The sequence below is a fragment of the Cyprinodon tularosa genome, unplaced genomic scaffold (assembly GCF_016077235.1).
Source record: "Cyprinodon tularosa strain WSP-4 unplaced genomic scaffold, ASM1607723v1 ctg505, whole genome shotgun sequence".
NCBI lineage: Eukaryota > Metazoa > Chordata > Actinopteri > Cyprinodontiformes > Cyprinodontidae > Cyprinodon > Cyprinodon tularosa.
The window spans coordinates 695,049-712,825 of record NW_024039236.1 but is presented as its reverse complement, the minus strand read 5'-3'; the positions used below and the strand labels follow the sequence as shown (position 1 = coordinate 712,825).

General features: G+C 38.7%; 1 protein-coding gene across 4 annotated transcripts in view; it reads right to left on the bottom strand.

The window, feature by feature from the left end:
• The window catches only part of LOC119795242 (attractin-like protein 1), a 437,403-nt gene that overhangs the window by 164,637 nt on the left and 254,989 nt on the right, over positions 1 to 17,777 (bottom strand). For all 4 annotated transcript variants that reach the window (XM_038303135.1, XM_038303136.1, XM_038303137.1 and 1 more), the window contains one exon: positions 15,218 to 15,279. In XM_038303135.1, the coding sequence (XP_038159063.1) occupies positions 15,218 to 15,279 (62 nt within the window). The remainder of the gene's footprint in view (positions 1 to 15,217; positions 15,280 to 17,777) is intronic.

Below are 17,777 nucleotides of genomic sequence, written 5' to 3'. Positions count from 1 at the left end.
TTCAAGTAGTTTGACAAGAATAAAATAATACAATGTTCCATAAAAAGAAAACTAAAAATAATCAACTGAACTTTGTTTCCAGGTTTAAAGACGTTTCTCTTCCATCCTGTAAGCTTTTTCTATTCAAAATGTCAGAAATAGCGTTGAGTTCCAGTTTTTTATAGAGTAGCCCAACAAAGCCTGGTTTTTGTTTAGATGTGCAAATTGAAACAGATGAACGGGTCCCCCCCCTTTGGAATGGGGGTCGTTTGGCTTCTTTGTTAGCCTGTAATGCCCCATACCTGCCTATGTCTCTGAAAGGGGGGTCATTAGAGGGAATTGTTGGCCTGGCTGAATATCCGAGGTCTCCTGCTCCTCTGTATAGGGGTTGGGGCTGCAATGATAGCGGGAACTCAACTCAACGTTTAATATTGTTTTTTCTTTGTTAACATAGATGGCTTCCTTCATGCCCCTCTCAAACCACCTGTCTGCTTTGTCCAAAATGTGAACATTCCTCCAAACAATGTCCTTTATCCATAAGGTGTAGATGTAGCGCATAGTCTTGTCCAGAGGAGGGCACTCTTCTGTGTTGGGCCATGCGTCTGTGGAGAGGTTTTTTGGTTTCTCCAAAATAAAGATCAGAGCACTGTACATCACTGCATTGAACTGCAGACACCACTCTGCTCAGATTTGGTCTGGGGTTATTTTTGCAATTACTATGACCTAGATGACTGAGAATCTTCACCAAAATTATACAATTAAGTAAAATAAAACAGGGGTCCACTTTTCAAGAAAAAATTAAAAGTAGGACAGTATAAGCCCTGAGTTCCCGTATATCAAAAAAGCAGAAAAACATGCAAGGCCATTCAGAGCCTCAACATGCAGGCAGCCAGCTGTCAGTCAGGGTTGATGAGGGTGAGATCAGATGCAGAGCTTCTTTGGATTAGAGATGTTTCTAAGCATTCCAAAAAAATGCTTAGAAACATTTTGTTAAGCATTCCAAAAAAAACAGCCTATTCACCAAAAATGATGCTGCAGCGGCTCTAGGAGGATGTGAAAAGGACAACATCCTCATAGAGAGAGGCTGGATCTCGGTGAAGGCTAGTGCTTTTTTCTGGGGTTGGACCAAATAGCTCATCTGCCAATCTCAGAAGGCTGCCATGCCTGTGTCGGCCCCATTGTCTCTTTACTCTGGGGCGCCTTTAGAAACTCAGGCTCTGGTCTTCGCTGTTTCAGCCCTGGGCTCTTTTGCTTGGGTCTGGGGCCCCTCACACCTGCTATTGAGCATGTCCTCCTGTTTAAGAAGCCTTATAATCCTTATATATACAAGATAATTAATGCATATACACCAAAGGTGCTTGGATTCAGGTGTTCATTGATACAGTGATGTTTAATATCAAACTGCAGCTACAAATATGGCTCTGAATAACATTATGTAATTTTCATAGATCTTGCTGTTGATGTTTATAAACATGTATTTACTGCATGTCAATGGGATACTACCTCGTCTGTCATGGTTGGTGTGTTTTTTCCCCTTTCTTCTCATTTCTTACAGGTGTGGTAGCAGATTTCTAGGATTTATTTAGTATATTGTGTGTTTTTTCTATGCCTATGCTTTTGGAAGATTTAAAAGATTCCTGATACACAGCACTAAAACTAGTGCAATTTGTGATGTAATGTTTTATGTGATCTGTTTAAACTGGCTCAAAGGCAAGTAAATATTGTGCTCAGTCCTCTACATGTAGACATCAGGGTTGTGGAGCTTGTTTCTGTGAAATGTTGCCCGCACACAAATGCATGCTAGACTAAATACCGTGAAAACTAATGCACTGCTGCTTAAATTATTTTTGTTTTTCTTCGGAAATGTCATAATGCTTTTTATTCTAGATTATATAACAGTACTCTGCCAGCACTGCAAGTGACAAATTTGCAAACATCATGCATTTCTTGTTTCTAGTGGTCTTTGCAGAAGTAAAACAAAAAAAAAAGAAAACTGCAGTCACAGAGCGGCATGTTCACAGTAATTTACTGCCCACCAGCCCCAGCTTCCAGAGAGCAACTCTGACAAAGAAGAGAGATATTCTTTAGAAATCTGAGGCGATACAGAACTGCACTGACCACAGGCTGTTAGGGGGTTTACAGGACAGTAAGGAGCAGCGAGGGGTCAACAAGCATCATGATACTCTCCAACAAAGAACAGCCTCTCCTGTTCACACACATACTGTTTTAAAGTTCAGTGTCTGGAGGGCTAAGTTATCAAGCCAAACAAAGGTCCTTTCTTAACCACAGCTTCTGACAAAAACTCAAAACAAGCGCTCCCAAAGTCCTAACAACAGGAAGTGCTTAAGAAACAGCTGAGAGCAGCAGCTCTGGAACAATCCTCCTCTTTATCCAGTTGTGAGAAACTGTGTCAGGGTCTGCGCGCATGCTTCCGCCGACGCCTCAGAATGGAGATGACAACTCTGTTAAGGAGAATTAGATCCGTAATGAGCGTGACATTTTCAGAGCCAGCGTGCTGAATAGGCAACAGTCAGGGCTCCTTTACTCTGTTGTCGACCTCAGAGACTCCAGGAAACCAGGAAATGAAATCCCCTCTGGTGACGAGAACAATATGCTGACTGCTGCTGCTGGAGGAGGAAAACCAGTTTGTTCAAGGAGCCCAAGGTGATTTCCATCCATGGAGGGAAAACAATGGATCCATTTTATTGACACAATATATTCCCAGCAGCCATTTCACCACATCAATCATTTCAGCACATCACAGCATGATTTTAAACAAAGGTTCCCAAACTTTCAGACCCATGAAAACGTTCCAGAAGGGACACAAACTGCTGGAATAGAAATATGTATTTTTGAAAAATCTATCAAAAGCAATAAATGGTTTTCTCTGTGTCTCAGTGAAGATTTTATAACTTTAACCCCCCAAAAAGTTTTCTTAATATAAGTTTTATTGTTTAATTTAATTTCTATAGAAGACCCAAACTTTGGGAATCAGGGATCTATAAGTATCGTTTTTAAACTTCCAGCCTGTTCGATGATACCGTCTTCAGTTTTACATCATGAATTCTCAGTTTTATGAATGTTGACTACATTTCTTTAAGCTTAGAGAAATTACCATGAGGGGTATTTTATAGTTTTATACCGCGCAGTGACTGTTCCAGACTAACATTTACCAGGGGACCCAGGGCCATCCCCGTGGCACTTAATGAGGAACAGAATCAAAGCATGGAAGAAAACGGTCAATAGTTCATGGTTTTATATATTAATTCAACCAAAGATTCACCTTCAGCTCTGCAGATGCAGCTAATAAAAACTGTGATTCTTATAATGACCTTGAAAAAAATCTAGTTATTGCATTGTTATGCCATAAGCCCGCGGTTCTCAAAGTGTGTGGCGCGACCCACTGGTGGGGAATTGAGACGTGACAGGTGGGGCGCGCCAAGTTCCGGTGTGTGTGTGTGTGTGTGTGTGTGTGTGTGTGTGTGTGTGTGTGTGTGTGTGTGTGTGTGTGTGTGTGACTATAACGTGTGAGAGCAAACTGTCCTTATAGCTGTATGTTGCCGCTTTTTAGACTAATCAAACCCACAAAGTAATCATTACTAGCCTACATGCAGTCTAATTAAAAGAACATTAGATATGAGAAAAATTTCACCTGGAACTGAAGTGCCAAAATGATGATTGACGTGACGTCGGCATATTATTTGTAACGGAATAAACTTTCGCGCCCCAGTGTTGCCAACTCAGCGACTTTGTCGCCATATTTCAGACCCCTCCAGCGACTCTTTTTCAAAAAAGCGACTAGCGACAAATCTAGCGACTTTTGGAGAACATACTCCGTCAGCGCTCCGCCCCGCTGCGCTCCAGACCGCCTGCACAAAGCAAAGCCTACAGCCGCCGCTGTCCCCTCCGCTCCGCTCTGAGTTCCTTGGAGATCGTAGAGGGCATGCGCCAGATGAACCAGGGTTTCCGCGGATCATTAAAAATAATTACAATTCATAATTCTTTTTTTAGTCAAGCCCTTAATTGGCACTAAAATTAATTAAATATGTTTATCGTTGCATTTATGATTCTTTAATAAAAATGCTTCTAAAAACAATTTCGTCAGATATATTATATCGCTATTAATTTGCGTGGAACTGTTTATAAAGCCGTATGTTCGGAAAGGAAGCTCGAGGCGGAGAAAAAGCTAGAGAATATATATACGTATATATATGTGTGTGTGTGTGTTTTTACATACATACAGGAGTCATGGAACTGTGCTTACAGCTCCATATTTCATGTACACTAATAACTTGTGTACATGGTTCTTGTTAATGGCATTAAAATCATTTCAAATAGCATTAAAATAGCATTAAATTAGAGTCACTCATTCCTGTATGAACCCTGTGAGCGCTTAATTTAGTATGACATATTAAAAAAATCCCACCATCATCCAGCATATGTTCAGTTTCTGCCCAAATATATATATATATATATTTTTTTTTTTTTTTGTAGATTTTTGTAACAGAGATAAGGATAATTCAAAACTGCTTTTTTTTTTAAATGAACTTGTTCTCTACAACTCAGCATCTCTTTTCATTCATGTAATAAGAAGTTTCTTTTGAATGGATTTGATTAAACTTTAAGTCCCTCGGTATAAAATAAATATTTTAATGGAGATGAGAAATCTGCTTCCTGGTTGGTGAATAACCAATAGTTTGGATCCAATCATTTAAATAAACGGTGTTAGTTTTTTTTATTTTTTAGATATTTATAAGAATTGTGCTATAATTTCTAGTCACCGATCTGTTGCTACTATATTTTAATTTGACGAACCGGTATTTGTCAAGGTTCTTTTTCCTGTTTGGTGCGATTGCAATTGCGGATCTTGACCTGGCCGGACCGGAGCGGAGCAAAAAATAGCTCGGCTCCGTAATTTGTCGGTGACGGACGGAGAAGACGTACGTGGACGGAGACGTGCGGAGGAGTAGCGGTGGATGTGGAACAGCTCTCATTGATTTCCATGAAAGACAAGCGCTCCGCACGACGTACGTCAGCGGGGCGGAGCGGAGCGGAGCGCTGACGGAGTATGTGGAATCTGGGGGTTACGGGAAAGCACGTATCGTTCCTTTTCTTGTCCTGCTGCCGTGGGGCGCCTCCTCCCTCCCAACCCCGTTCTCCCCCGCTATCGCAGGAGTCGCTCTCAGCGCTGCAATGTTTACCCTCAGCGTCCAGACTGCAAATAAAGCGCACATGCGCCGGGATTGGCGGCGCAGGTTGATCATAAATAACTGAATTTGAAATATTTTATCTTAAATAAATAACGGCGTTTGATTCACACAGCCACATGTTCATGTTTCTAGTTTGGAGTGGAGAGGGAGTATCCACTCATCGGGCAGAGAGCTGTGTGCATTCTTCTTCCCTTTGCCACATCATATCTCTGTGAGATGGGCTTTTCAGCTGCTGCTTCAATGAAAACAAAGCATGACTTGAGAGTGGCAGTATCAAGCCTGCAACCCCGTTTTGAGAAACTGTGCAATGCAAAACAGGCTCATTGCAGCCACTAATGCAGGGATAAATAGACCTGTATTGCCTGTTGGATTTCACTTATTTTCTTTTAACAGATTGCAGAGTGGAACTTTAATTTTTTCTATCTTTGAGCTTGATACAAATTTTGACACAGCTGCATTTTTATTTTCTTTATTTTTGAGCTTGCTGTTATTTGACATAGATAGTTTGTATTTAGATACTACTTGTTACTTCAATAAAATTGGAACATTTTAAGATTGTTTCATATTTCATTAGCATTGTGTTGGGGCGATGGGGACAGGCGGGGCTTGAAAATTCCCCCTTGTCCAAAGTGGGGAATGACAGAAAAAGTTTGAGAACCACTGCCATAAGCCATGATTATAACTTTGAACATTGCTAAAGCAAATTGGCTACCCTAAATAGCTGATAAATGCTAGCTTATTCAAATATAAGTAATGATTAAAAAAATAAAACTGAACTATATGCATGTTTAACCATCAAGAAAAAACTGCTCTCTAATAGAATGATCCCAATATTTAATCTTTTCTGTTTTTGTTTTAATTCCATCTCTTCTAGGAAAGAATAAATTGTCCTTTTTAGGATTGCTGAAAATTAGTATTGATCATATTAAATATTACTTTATGTTTCTTTATTTGGCAGCTGAGATGGTTACTAGGTTTAACATGGACCCCTTTATATATCAGGAATCATTAAAGTAAAGAAATAATTCACATTCAGAGTTTTTTCTCCAGTTGGTAGGATTTAAATCCAATCAGGCCGATTAGTCGCTGCTCTCACTGCGTTACCTGGGCTCTACGTTAATGGGCTACAAGGCCTCAGCTTAGAATCAAACCAATGGAGCAGAGTGGCTAATTGTCACCATTACAGAGGCATTGGAAAGGAGGATGGAAGAAAAAAAGTATCCTGTGGGGTTTGGAACACTCCACCAAACCACATTATAGTTAAACTTTTAAAGGCTTCTCAATCACATGTAGGATCAATCAAAGTAGTTAAAAAAAAACCCAGAGCATTAGGAAACTAGGAAATATGGGCCGGTGCTTGAATTAACGTTTCTGCTCTAAGGTGATCAAGTTTACCTTAAGCTAGGGACTAAAAAGTAGCAGAAGCTCCTTGTGATTGACATACACAAATATGAAGGAGAGGACCATGAAACATTTAAACTCCACAGGAGAAGCAAAAATCAATAAGCTATTCGTTGGACATTGGCCACAAAACGCCTGCGATCAGAAACAGCTTTCTATCTGCAGAGGCAGCAGATCCACTCCGACTGCAGAAACAGCTGAGCTTCGACCCACAGAACATATTTCTGTACTGCTCTACTTTTAAAAGTCCTAAATAAATACAGCAGCAGGGAGCCTTTCTTTATTATTACATAAATTAATTATTGGACTTGCAAACTTTGCTTAGAGTATCTGGAGAACTCTCATTTGAAATGATTGAGAAAAGGCAATAAAAACACTAGAGCAGTAGAGTACTTAAAGGTGTAGCCTTTTGCTGTTTGTGACGGCTTTAGATAATCCCTCGTAAATTAAAACAAAAATAGAAAATCCATTTGAATCAGGTTATTCCTTATAATTCAGATTCTTTGAAACACCGTTTGCCTCTGAAGAGTTCAACAAATGTAGATATGTCTGATTTGGCAGGAGCTCAATTATTCACAGAATCAAGAGGAGGTAGAAAATCTTTTTTCAATCTCTCTCTCCCTCCCCTCTGTCCAATCTATTCCAGAAGTGCACGTTGGAAGTTGGTTAATTTGACTCAGTATTTAAATGATCCCTGTAAGCTGTTTTCTAGAGATGTTTAAACTATTTTTTTGGGGTCCCTTATCATTTATATTCTTCCAAATAAAGTTCTATCAAACTCCATGAAAGAATAGCACCAAAGGTTTTACGGGAAACTAAAACCTAAAGTCTGCAGACTTAACACCTAAACTTCCTCTAATCCCTTTAGTTCATCCTTGTCCGTAAATGTTAACCCTAATCCTAACATCAGTGGATCAGACACGATTTCTTTAAATTCCTGTTGGGACCAACTTCGATGTTGGGACCGCCGTCTGGTGTGTACTTCCAGCATTGATTATAAGAACTACAGCACTCTGCCCGTGCACTACAGCGCAATACTTAAAATTAAAATACAGCTGAAATCATTACATTTATTCTGGGCAGACGTCTTTTAATTAAACAGTAAGGGTAGATGGGGAGACATCTCAGAGTAACACCTGCTAAATCTTCTTCTAAAGAGCGTCCATGTAGAGCTGTATGTCTTCTCTGCGATTTCAAAGCCTCTCTGGTCATTTTATGTCAAGTTTATTGACTTAGATGATTTTTTAAATATCTGAATATATTATAAGTGCAGCATCCTGGCAGAAACTGTACAGGAAAACTCATCTTTACTCAGAGTATTTTTTTCATTTAGACAGAAATTGGTGGAGTCGAGCTCTCCTCCAGTTATTATGTTGATTTCTTGTATATAAATGTGTTTGCTTGATTTCTTCAGTGTGTGTACATTTTGATGTTTATAACAAAACTGCCTAATTCATCACTGCGTCCATCTGCTAAAGTAATATTTCCGTATTTGCAGGAACGCTGACTTAGCTCTTTCTATGTGTTGATTTAAAGGCTGTTCTTAAACGGATGGCACCTTATTTATCATCTTTTTCATTTAAAATAACAGGATCTACAATCTTTGACTCTAACTTCTTTGAATGTAACTTTTTCTGATTTCGGAACAGAAAGATGGAAGAAAGCTTTGAGCTGTTCTGCTCCGAATACATGGAAAAATTCAGAGCTCCAACACAAAACTCTGGTTTTCTTCAATGAAAGAATCATTTAACCAAAGCCAACTTATATACTATAAGTGCAGTTGGTTTATTTGAGTGTAAAATCTCATCTAAATTCAAACTCTTCTTTAAATATTATACTCTTTTAATATGTTTCAGGTAATTATGTGTTCTTTTTTAACTGTATGGTGCCATTATTTCGCAGACCTCTCTTTTAAAAGGGATTTTAAAATAGAATAAAATGTTATTGGTACTGATTATATACCTCAACAGTTGACAAACCCTTTTGCTAGTTATCTAACTTTAAAAGTAAATCTATATACTATCATACTCTAAGATGTGAAGCTGCATACAAGAATTATAAACTTCAAGGAAAATTTCTGTTTAAGTATACATACCTTTAAAGTGGAAACTGTTAACCAAGCTAACTTAATTTATGTGTCTTACTGTTATCAACAATTATATTATTATTTAAAAAATTAAACATAAAAGAAAACAAACAAAGCTTTGTTTTATAATTTTTTGGCAAGGCTGCCGCCATATTGCAGATCTTCAAGCGGTGATGTCACGATGATGTCACATCCTAGGTTTCAGATAGACAGCACCATATGTATGGTGTATGTTTGGATTTCTGACACCATGTTTTAGGGTGGAGTGGAGAGGGAACGCTTCCTGGTGTGCCTTCTGTTCACCAGTGCTCACCATGATGAATCAATTCACTGCCTGTGGCTGACCTGGATCACACACTGAGTTGAGCTTTACCAATGTTCTGACATTTAGATCTTTGTGCCAAGAGGTGAACGTTTTGGAGATTTCCACGCTGTCCGTGAAGCATCTCCGAGTCGAAAACTTGGAGCAACCCGTAAACGCATTTTAGGAATGAAGTCCAAGATATTGGTTAGAGAGAGGACAGAACTGAGGATAACCTGACTGCCTTTCATTGAAACAGGGATGGAGGCTAGCCTGTGGCTAAGGGACCCAGTGCTGCCAAGATGTGTCCATCCTGATGGTTGCTGTTTGAGTTAAAGAAAAGTGTGCTTATTAAGGAACTCAAATAGGGATAAAGTCTGAGAACTAAACTCTAGTGATGGACGCTTTTTTTTTAGTTTGAGGCATAGTTAATTTCTTAATACCTGCCAACATACAGTAACTGTACTTGTTGACCCCCTGCTGACCCCCTGCTGACCCGCCAGTAGAGCCAAGCCTTTCAGGCGGTGAAATTAAAAAACTCTCGGTGCAGCTTTAGGCAGTAGCCGCCTGTCCGATGGGCCGCTAGCGTGCCAGACTCAAAGGTCTGCTGCTTTCCATAATCTCCACAACAGGTGTTCTGAAGGGTAGCAGGGATAGTCACAACCCCGCCTCCAAAAGTGCCTCTTCTCTTCTCACTATGACTCGAGTCACACAGTGATCAAGCCCAAAGGGATAAGCAATGTGATTAAGATGCTTCAGTCGTCCTTTCAGCTTCATCATCCATTAAACCAAATTTCTTAAGTGTTTTACGGTGTGAAGTATAGCTGGTTTTATTAATATATTCTACTGCTAGCTGAGGCATGGATCAACTCTGTGACATCATCGCTTGGAGTACTGCAACATGGCGGCGCTGGCGCCCTTGCCAAAATTTCATAACAAAGCTTTGTTGTTTTCTTTTTCTGTCTAATATAATTATTAATAATAGTAACAGATGATCTTAAGAGAGAGAAACAACAATAAAATAATAGAGGGCAACAAAAAGTTAAAAAAATAAAAAAGGAGAGTTTTCACCAAACAAAACACAGAACATCAATATGTGAGTCCAGATATGCATGTGAGCGCTTTTTGTTTTGTTTTTGAATATTTAGATCAAGTCATTTATACAAAGCAAGGACAGAAGATACCGTGGGCCAAGGGTTGGGACTCCTGATTATTAGTTAGATTAATTTACTTTACCAACAAGCACAAAGCTAAATACATATACAAAATACATATTGTTTGTTTGCAGTTTGTTTTTAATAAAGGTCCTAAAGTTTGCTTTTTACAGTCTATAAGATTAAAGAATGCCTTTAGAAACATGGAAAATTAACTATTATAGTTATGAAATTGTCTTCTTTCAACCACAAAGAATAACTTTAAGCTAAACTTGCGGTCTTGGTGCCGTTCATTTTAAAACACGCATTTTAACACCACATATGAAAGCAGAAAAAAGTCTTTTGGAAAACAAACATAAAAAACATTTCCATAACTTAATGGAGCAAGCATGGAGGATTTGGAATCTAAGGGTCGGTCAGAATCATTGTTCTCTGTCTCACATCATCGCTCCCTGACCTGGGAACATTGATGTTTACAGTGCAGGCAAAGAACCGTGTGTGCTGGTGCTTCCTAAAGGGGGCGCTATTATCTACATGTTTTCCATCTCCTCTATATCACAGGACAGGTGGAGCTGGCAGCTTTGGACTGAAAGCCTGAAGTCTGAACCAAGCCAGTGTGGAGTTCACAGAGCCTCAACAGGAAGTTGCACTATATAAATAAATCAATACTTAAATAAATATACTTATCCATTCAAAACGATCAAAGATGTTATAACATAAGTACTCTTAATGTTTCCCAAGCTGGTGAAGAGTACTTTGCACCTGAAATAAGCCTCCCTAATTATAATATGACTATTATAATAATAAGCAGGTTCAGTCTTACTGAACTGTGGCCACATTTAGAAGAAGATAAGTATAAGAGTCAACTGAAGGTTAGATATAACACGCTGACTTGGAATTTTATTGTAGAACTGGCAGTTTTGAAGTTATATGATCTCTCTTTCCTTAACGTTTTTGGTCCCTTTTACTTTTTATGTGCATTCTTATTTCTAGAGGAGGAATTGGAAAAAATGGAAACTCCTATAATTAAACTGCGTTTATTTCTCTCCTTTCCAAAACCTAAAATGCTAATTGGTGACATTGCTGTTCAGCTCCATCCAATTACTTGCAGCTCTCACTCGTCTGATTAGCAATCAGCTTTCCTCTTGCCACTTGGAAAGCAGCGCAAAGACTAGACTGCAATGATTTACTAACTTTACCTTAAAATAACATTTAAAATCAACATTTAGCTTCCAGTGAATTTTGCAAACGTCTTGAGTTGCCAATTAAGCAACATATAAGCTCATGATTTCTCATGAGTATATAGTAAGAATCAGGACAAATGTTCAAGAATCTTGGCTGTCATTGATTATTGGTACGTAAACCATTTAAAAGACATTTCAGATGCTAACTGGGGGCTACAAATATAACCACTGTGATGATAAAGGGAATAAAATAACCCAAACTGTCGACAAAAGCATTAGAGTGTTTAAAACAATTGAGCAATTCAGTCATTCTAACCTACAGTATGGTAAATGGCATGTACTTATATAGCGCTTTTATTCAAGTCAGGAGACTTGACCAAAGCGCTTTACACTACAGTCATTCACCCATTCACTCACACACTGATGGTGGCAAGCTACACTGTAGCCACAGCTGCCCTGGGGCTCACTGACAGAAGCGAGGCTGCCGTACACTGGCGCCACCGGGCCCTCTGACCACCATCAGTAGACAATGCAGGTGAAGTGTCTTGCCCAAGGACACAACGACACTGAAAGTCGTAGTCGGGGCTTGAACTGTCAACCCTCCGATTTCAGGGCAAACTCCTATATCCAACGCCACTGTCGCCTGTATGTGCAAAAGATTTCAGGTAGGTTTAAAAATCCAATGTTTTATAATCCTTGGTATGGACAGCCTCAAAACAGCAGGGTGATGGACGCATCAGGATGATGTTTATGTGTAAGTTATCGGCCATGAAGAGTGGGAACAAGATGGATGCAAATGTTTCCTCTGTGAAAGTAGGTAAAACCAACGCAGCCATAAATCTGACAGCAGCTGATCTAACTTACGCACCAAAGAAGACACAAAATCATTTCTAAATTAGATATACTGTTATCTATGTTATCTATATCTATACATTATTGTTTGAAGCAAAGAAGACATTTTCTGAAAGGGAAATAATAATCATCAGAAATTAAACTTAAAAAAAAATTAGAGTAACTTTGCTGTTTTTTACAGTTAAATTGTTTCCAAATATAAGCAAATTTGATTTTTTTCAATTTTCTGTTTTTCACTTTTAGTTTTATAAAATGGATTTTACAGATCGCATTCTCTTTACTACAAGCCTGATGCAAACGCTCACTCTTCACCAACAAATTGTTGTTTCTAACGTCGATGCAGACCAACAGTCTTTGATCATCACCTCAGAGTGAAGAGAATGTGATCTGTAAAACTGTCAAACTCTATTAGGAACTAATACAATTCATTAAACTCAATCTAAAAATTGACCAAATAAATGTTTAAATAAGTGTGAAAAATATAGTTATTTGAAAAAATGTAATCTAAAAAGAGCAAATTTAGACTCAAAACCTGTGTTTGATTAAGAAGTTAAATCTAGAATGCATAAAATTTACATTTAAAAATATGTTCTCTTACACCCACCGCGGAAGGCATCATCAGATCATAAACAGTCTATCGGTGCCCACATTTCTGGTAATTATCATTACTGACCCTGTAATTAAAGTCAATTAATAGACAGAAAAAGACCTCAGTTCAGAATAAATATCCTTTTCTTACTGGAGAATCGGAATGTGAGTCACAGTCATGCCAAACTTTGATGGCAAAAGGCAACATGGTCCCATACTGATGACATCACCCCCTGCATGCAGGCCTAAAGGTTGTGGATGTCTGGAAGCAGGTCCCTGGGCAATAAACCAGCTCTCTCGCTCACATGGCTGCACAGTGACACACAGTCAGGCATGAAGACAGTGAGGACGCATACAGTCAAACCCAAGGAACCACGTTGGCATATACACCCGTATGCAGAGACAAACACACACTTGTCTGGTGTTCTAGCTGAGTGGCAGGATTTGGCCTGAAGACAGCCGACTCCTTTCCCCAAAATCCTCTCATTAGATCCGGTGTCAATCTAACATATGCCACTTTCACCCTGTCCACAATAATGACAGCTTCACAAAGATAGTTTGAATTGGATTCTTTCCCTTTGCAGCTCATCTTAAATTATGTCACAATTTATTATCTAATATGATCAAGGAGCAACATATTTGATTGAAAATGAAGTTTGTCAACATTCTGTGAAGCTTTTTTTCTGAATAAACGAACAGGCAACAAACAGGCTTAAATTGGAAGGCAAAACATGTCGAAACATCTTTCAAAAACTGAACTAAAGGCGGGTTACCTTCCAATTTAGGCTTGTTTGTGGTTGTCATGACCCAGATGACTGATCATTTACACAGGCGCTCAGGAGAAAGTGAGTAGAACCATCCATCCATTTTCTGACAAGCTTATCAGTGGTGGTGAGGGGTGCTGGTGTCTATCTCCAGCTGTCTGGACTGTGGGAGGAAGCTGGAGTACCCAGGGAAAACCCAGGCATGCTCAGGGAGAACATGCAAACTCCATGCAGAAAGACCTTGGGAACCTCCTTGCTGCAAGGCAAGTGCTAACCACTGCGCCACTGAGCAGCCTACAGCATGAATTCACAACACAAGTCATCTCAAGGCACTTTACAGTTCAACCAGATCATCCAGTCAGGTTGGTTCAAAGGAAAACCAGCTGATTGCATCGACTCATTGACTCAAAGGCTATCCCTCACATGGATTCTGTTCAAACTGGGTAACAGCAGATTTACCTTTAACTTTCAGTTTGTTGATCCAGTCTAGATGTTTTTCAGGAATGTTAAAGTTTGAACGCCTCTTTCTAAAGCCTCAAGAGCCTTATGCTCTTCCTGAGCTTTTTACTTACCAGAAAAAAACACAATCAGCCCTAAAATTCTCCAAAATCTCTCTCTATGCAGAGGATGTTTTCCTTCTAATGCTATAATTGGATCCGTCCTGCTGCTAGGATTTTGATGCAAAGACCGAGCGTTGACACAACTAATATACTTCACAGCAAAACCCCAGTTTTCCAATGAAAGTTTAAGATATGATAACCTCATAAGAAAGGAAATCGTTTATAATGGAGTTTTAAGCTCTATTCATTACTTTCTTTATTTGACCAATACTTCAGGGATTTTAGTTTATTCTGTTTTTTCGCTTGATTTTTTTAAACGAAAGGCTCACTAATAAATAAAAGAGGAAAAGCATTTTCCAGTCTGCATCATAATGCAAGACTGGAACATGCTGCACAGTGTTTCCTGTACCAGCAAGACTTCTCTACTTATTTTAGATATTCACAGTTAATGTGAATTAATTAGCCTCTCTAAGTAATGTCAGATGAAATTGTAAGCTATACTATATGTATGTACTATATGTACATGATTCATATGAAATGTATCCAAAACCAGGCAGTGAGATTCATGACCACTGTAATTTTGTTGAGCAGAGCTGTAGGTTTAACAGTGGCTGTGGCATCATCGATTATTTCAAAAGAGCACATGTTCTATAGAAGTAAATTGATTTTTAAATGGATCAGTGTGGAGGGAGCAGAGCTGAAATATCCTCTAAAATCTTCCTCTTCTGAAGTTTTATTATTCCTGTTATGTGTTAAATATGTGAACCAATAAATCGTTGAGTAAAACCCTCTTAACTTTATGTTATCTAATCAACAGCTCACTATAAGATGTGATGGTGAGCTTGTGTTTAGACCTAAGCCTGTCCTGTTTTATTTAATAAGCTATCCTCGGTCTCCGTCTCTCCCAGCAGTTCAGCTCATTCCTACACCGTCCATCTGGATTCTGTGGAGCAGAGGCTGAATCCACCAACACTACTGAGGCTTTTCTATCTCGCCTGAGGCTGCTGCCCCCTGCTGTAACTCAGTGAGCTCAGGTTGTGACCCTGATGCACTGGGAGCCTCTGGGACCTGAACCATTGAGCAGCAAAGTTCAACAAGGAATGCTGAGTTTCTACTGGTGGAATAAAGTCAGGCTTACCTAAAGAAGGTGACGAAGAACTGAACCAGGTCCATGATGCTGTTGTGCTGAGAGAAGGCGATCTGTTTCAAACAAGAAGGAAAAGGTGTTACTAAAGACCGGTTCTTCTTTAAAGTTTAGTTTAGTTTACAGCATATCAAAATTTGACTTTACAATGTGTTTGATGGAGTGGATTTAATGCATGTTTATATTAACCTCTTAATATCCACCTAGTTTCTGTGAAATACACCTATTTTGCATACCCAAATGAAAAAGCAAATAACTGAGGAGCTGTGAGCCTAAATTACATCTGTGATACATTACTTGAAATCTAACACCTTCTAGTTTCTGAATATATGAACACTGGGTGAGTAAAACACCCAAGCTGCATCAGTTTAAACAAGACACAAAGTTGTTGTTTTTTATTCTCGAAAATAATAGGTATTTTTTAAACAGCAGTAATAAAGCCATGCTTGCTTGATGTGGCTGCTTTGTCATGGTACATTAAAATGAACTAGGTGGTTGAATTGTGGAGAATCTAAGCTTTCCATCGATGTCCAGCATGTCTGTATTGGTAAATATTTTACCAGTGTAATTTTCATGCATTCTGAGTTATTATTTGGTTTAAAACGGGTCGCCGGCGACCCGGTGGGTTTGGAGAGGATAAGGTAAAAGCTTCATAATCAGAGGCTGCTATGTCTATGGTGAATCCTCTGAGACTGCTTGCAAGAGAAGAAGAAACCAGGCGGGGGACTAAGAGGGTTACCAACATTAGTTCAGCAGGTAAAATGTCCTAAGAGTAAATAAAAAAAAGACGTGCAGAAAAGCTGACTGTGGTGCACTGGGACTCCGCTATAATAGAAGCATCAGGGAGGAAAGAGGCTGGCTGCACATCCAGGCCTCCAACGCTGCAGTATAAGGAGGTATCATGAACTCCCTCATTATAAGTAAATGGGCTTACTTATTCAAAATAAGTAGAGATTCAACATGAATGATTTGTAAAGTTCAATCAAATTCACTGCTTTGAACAAAATTGCCTTCAATTTCCACAATGCTCTTTTTTTTTTTTTAGCATTTTTAGTGGGAAACCAACTCTACCATCAGCTGTCAGTTCAATTTACAGCTGCAACTGTTAAAGTGATACAATCCATAGACAGTTTACTTTTATCGGTGCAGAGACACAAACACCAACAAAAAATGTCAAACTTCCCATACATATAGGCTGATAGGTATAGAGCTAAAAAAAAAAACAAGATAAATGTGAAAAAATTGCTTTAATTTGATGATTTGAGCAAACATGGCTCTTTTCTGTTCAGGTTAAACAGAACTAAGACAACTGAATATCTCTGTTGAATGTATAGGCTGTATGACTATAGTCTATGCCAGGGGTCTGCAACCTTTCATATCCAAAGAGCCGTTTCGTTAATGCATAGTCTGTATAACTATACATTAGCAAGAGGCAGTCTGCATCAATATAAAGTCGCCTTCTTCCAAATCTATTACATTTTACAAAACTGTAATCATATTTTGGAACCTGAGCTATAAGAGGCCATGTTAACGCATTACTAATCCTTTAGTAAATAATTAATCCTAAATAGGACAGTACAGACTGTAAAACATACCTTTAGTTGACAGAAAAACCCGCTTAAAGAGTAATTATATCAAAATTGTAAAGAAAACATGTAAACATTTTGCATTTAAGAGAAAAAAAAACTTCTATATCTGTCAATATGTTCAATTCAGAACTCCTCAAGTAGAAAAGGTTGTAGTTCCCCCTGGTTTAATTTAGTAAAAAATCTCCTTGAAGCAACCTTTAGCTTTCTGATTATTCATTGAAAAAATAATCGACAGATAAATCGATTTGCAAAATAATCGTTTGTTGCAGCCGTACTTTTCAGCTTCCTGTCCAAGTTAAAATCCCACCCAGAATAAAACCCAGAGGCAATAAAACACATCAAACATTTCACTTTTCTTAGCATTTAAACAAGAGAATAAATAAATAATATATAGTTTGTGATAAACCGTGAAACGCTCAGTCTGGTGAAGAAAGACAAACATAAGAACATGAAGTGGTGCTTATACTTTCCTACACAAAACGCTTTGTGAGGCCTTTAGGTGTGAGACTCTTAATTGCATTTTCTTTTGAGGTTAAATGTATTTCCCAGCAGATCAAACTTGATGGTTTTAGTTACAGTATTTGATTTTATATCAGTCATTTGTGAGTTCAGGTTCACTGGAAATCACATTTCTTGACAGGAATAAAAGACGTTTTGCTGAGGTGAAAGTTCCCTCCAAATTAAATCTAGATTTCAATAATAACAATCAGAGAAAGGCAAAATAAAAGCGAGTGTGAATCAAACCCCCCACCCCCCCCCACCCCCCGAGAAATGCTGCAAGGCCAAATGGAGCTAAAACTAAATTACAGCAGAGGGGAATTCTCAAACTCTCTCAGATAAACACAGCAATAACCTCTACTGCAGAGCGCAAACACAAGAACAATAGACTGTAATTGTTTTGAGATCAGGGGTCAACCGACTATTCAGGGAGAGTCTTTCTTTTCTTTCCTTCACTCCTTTCTTTA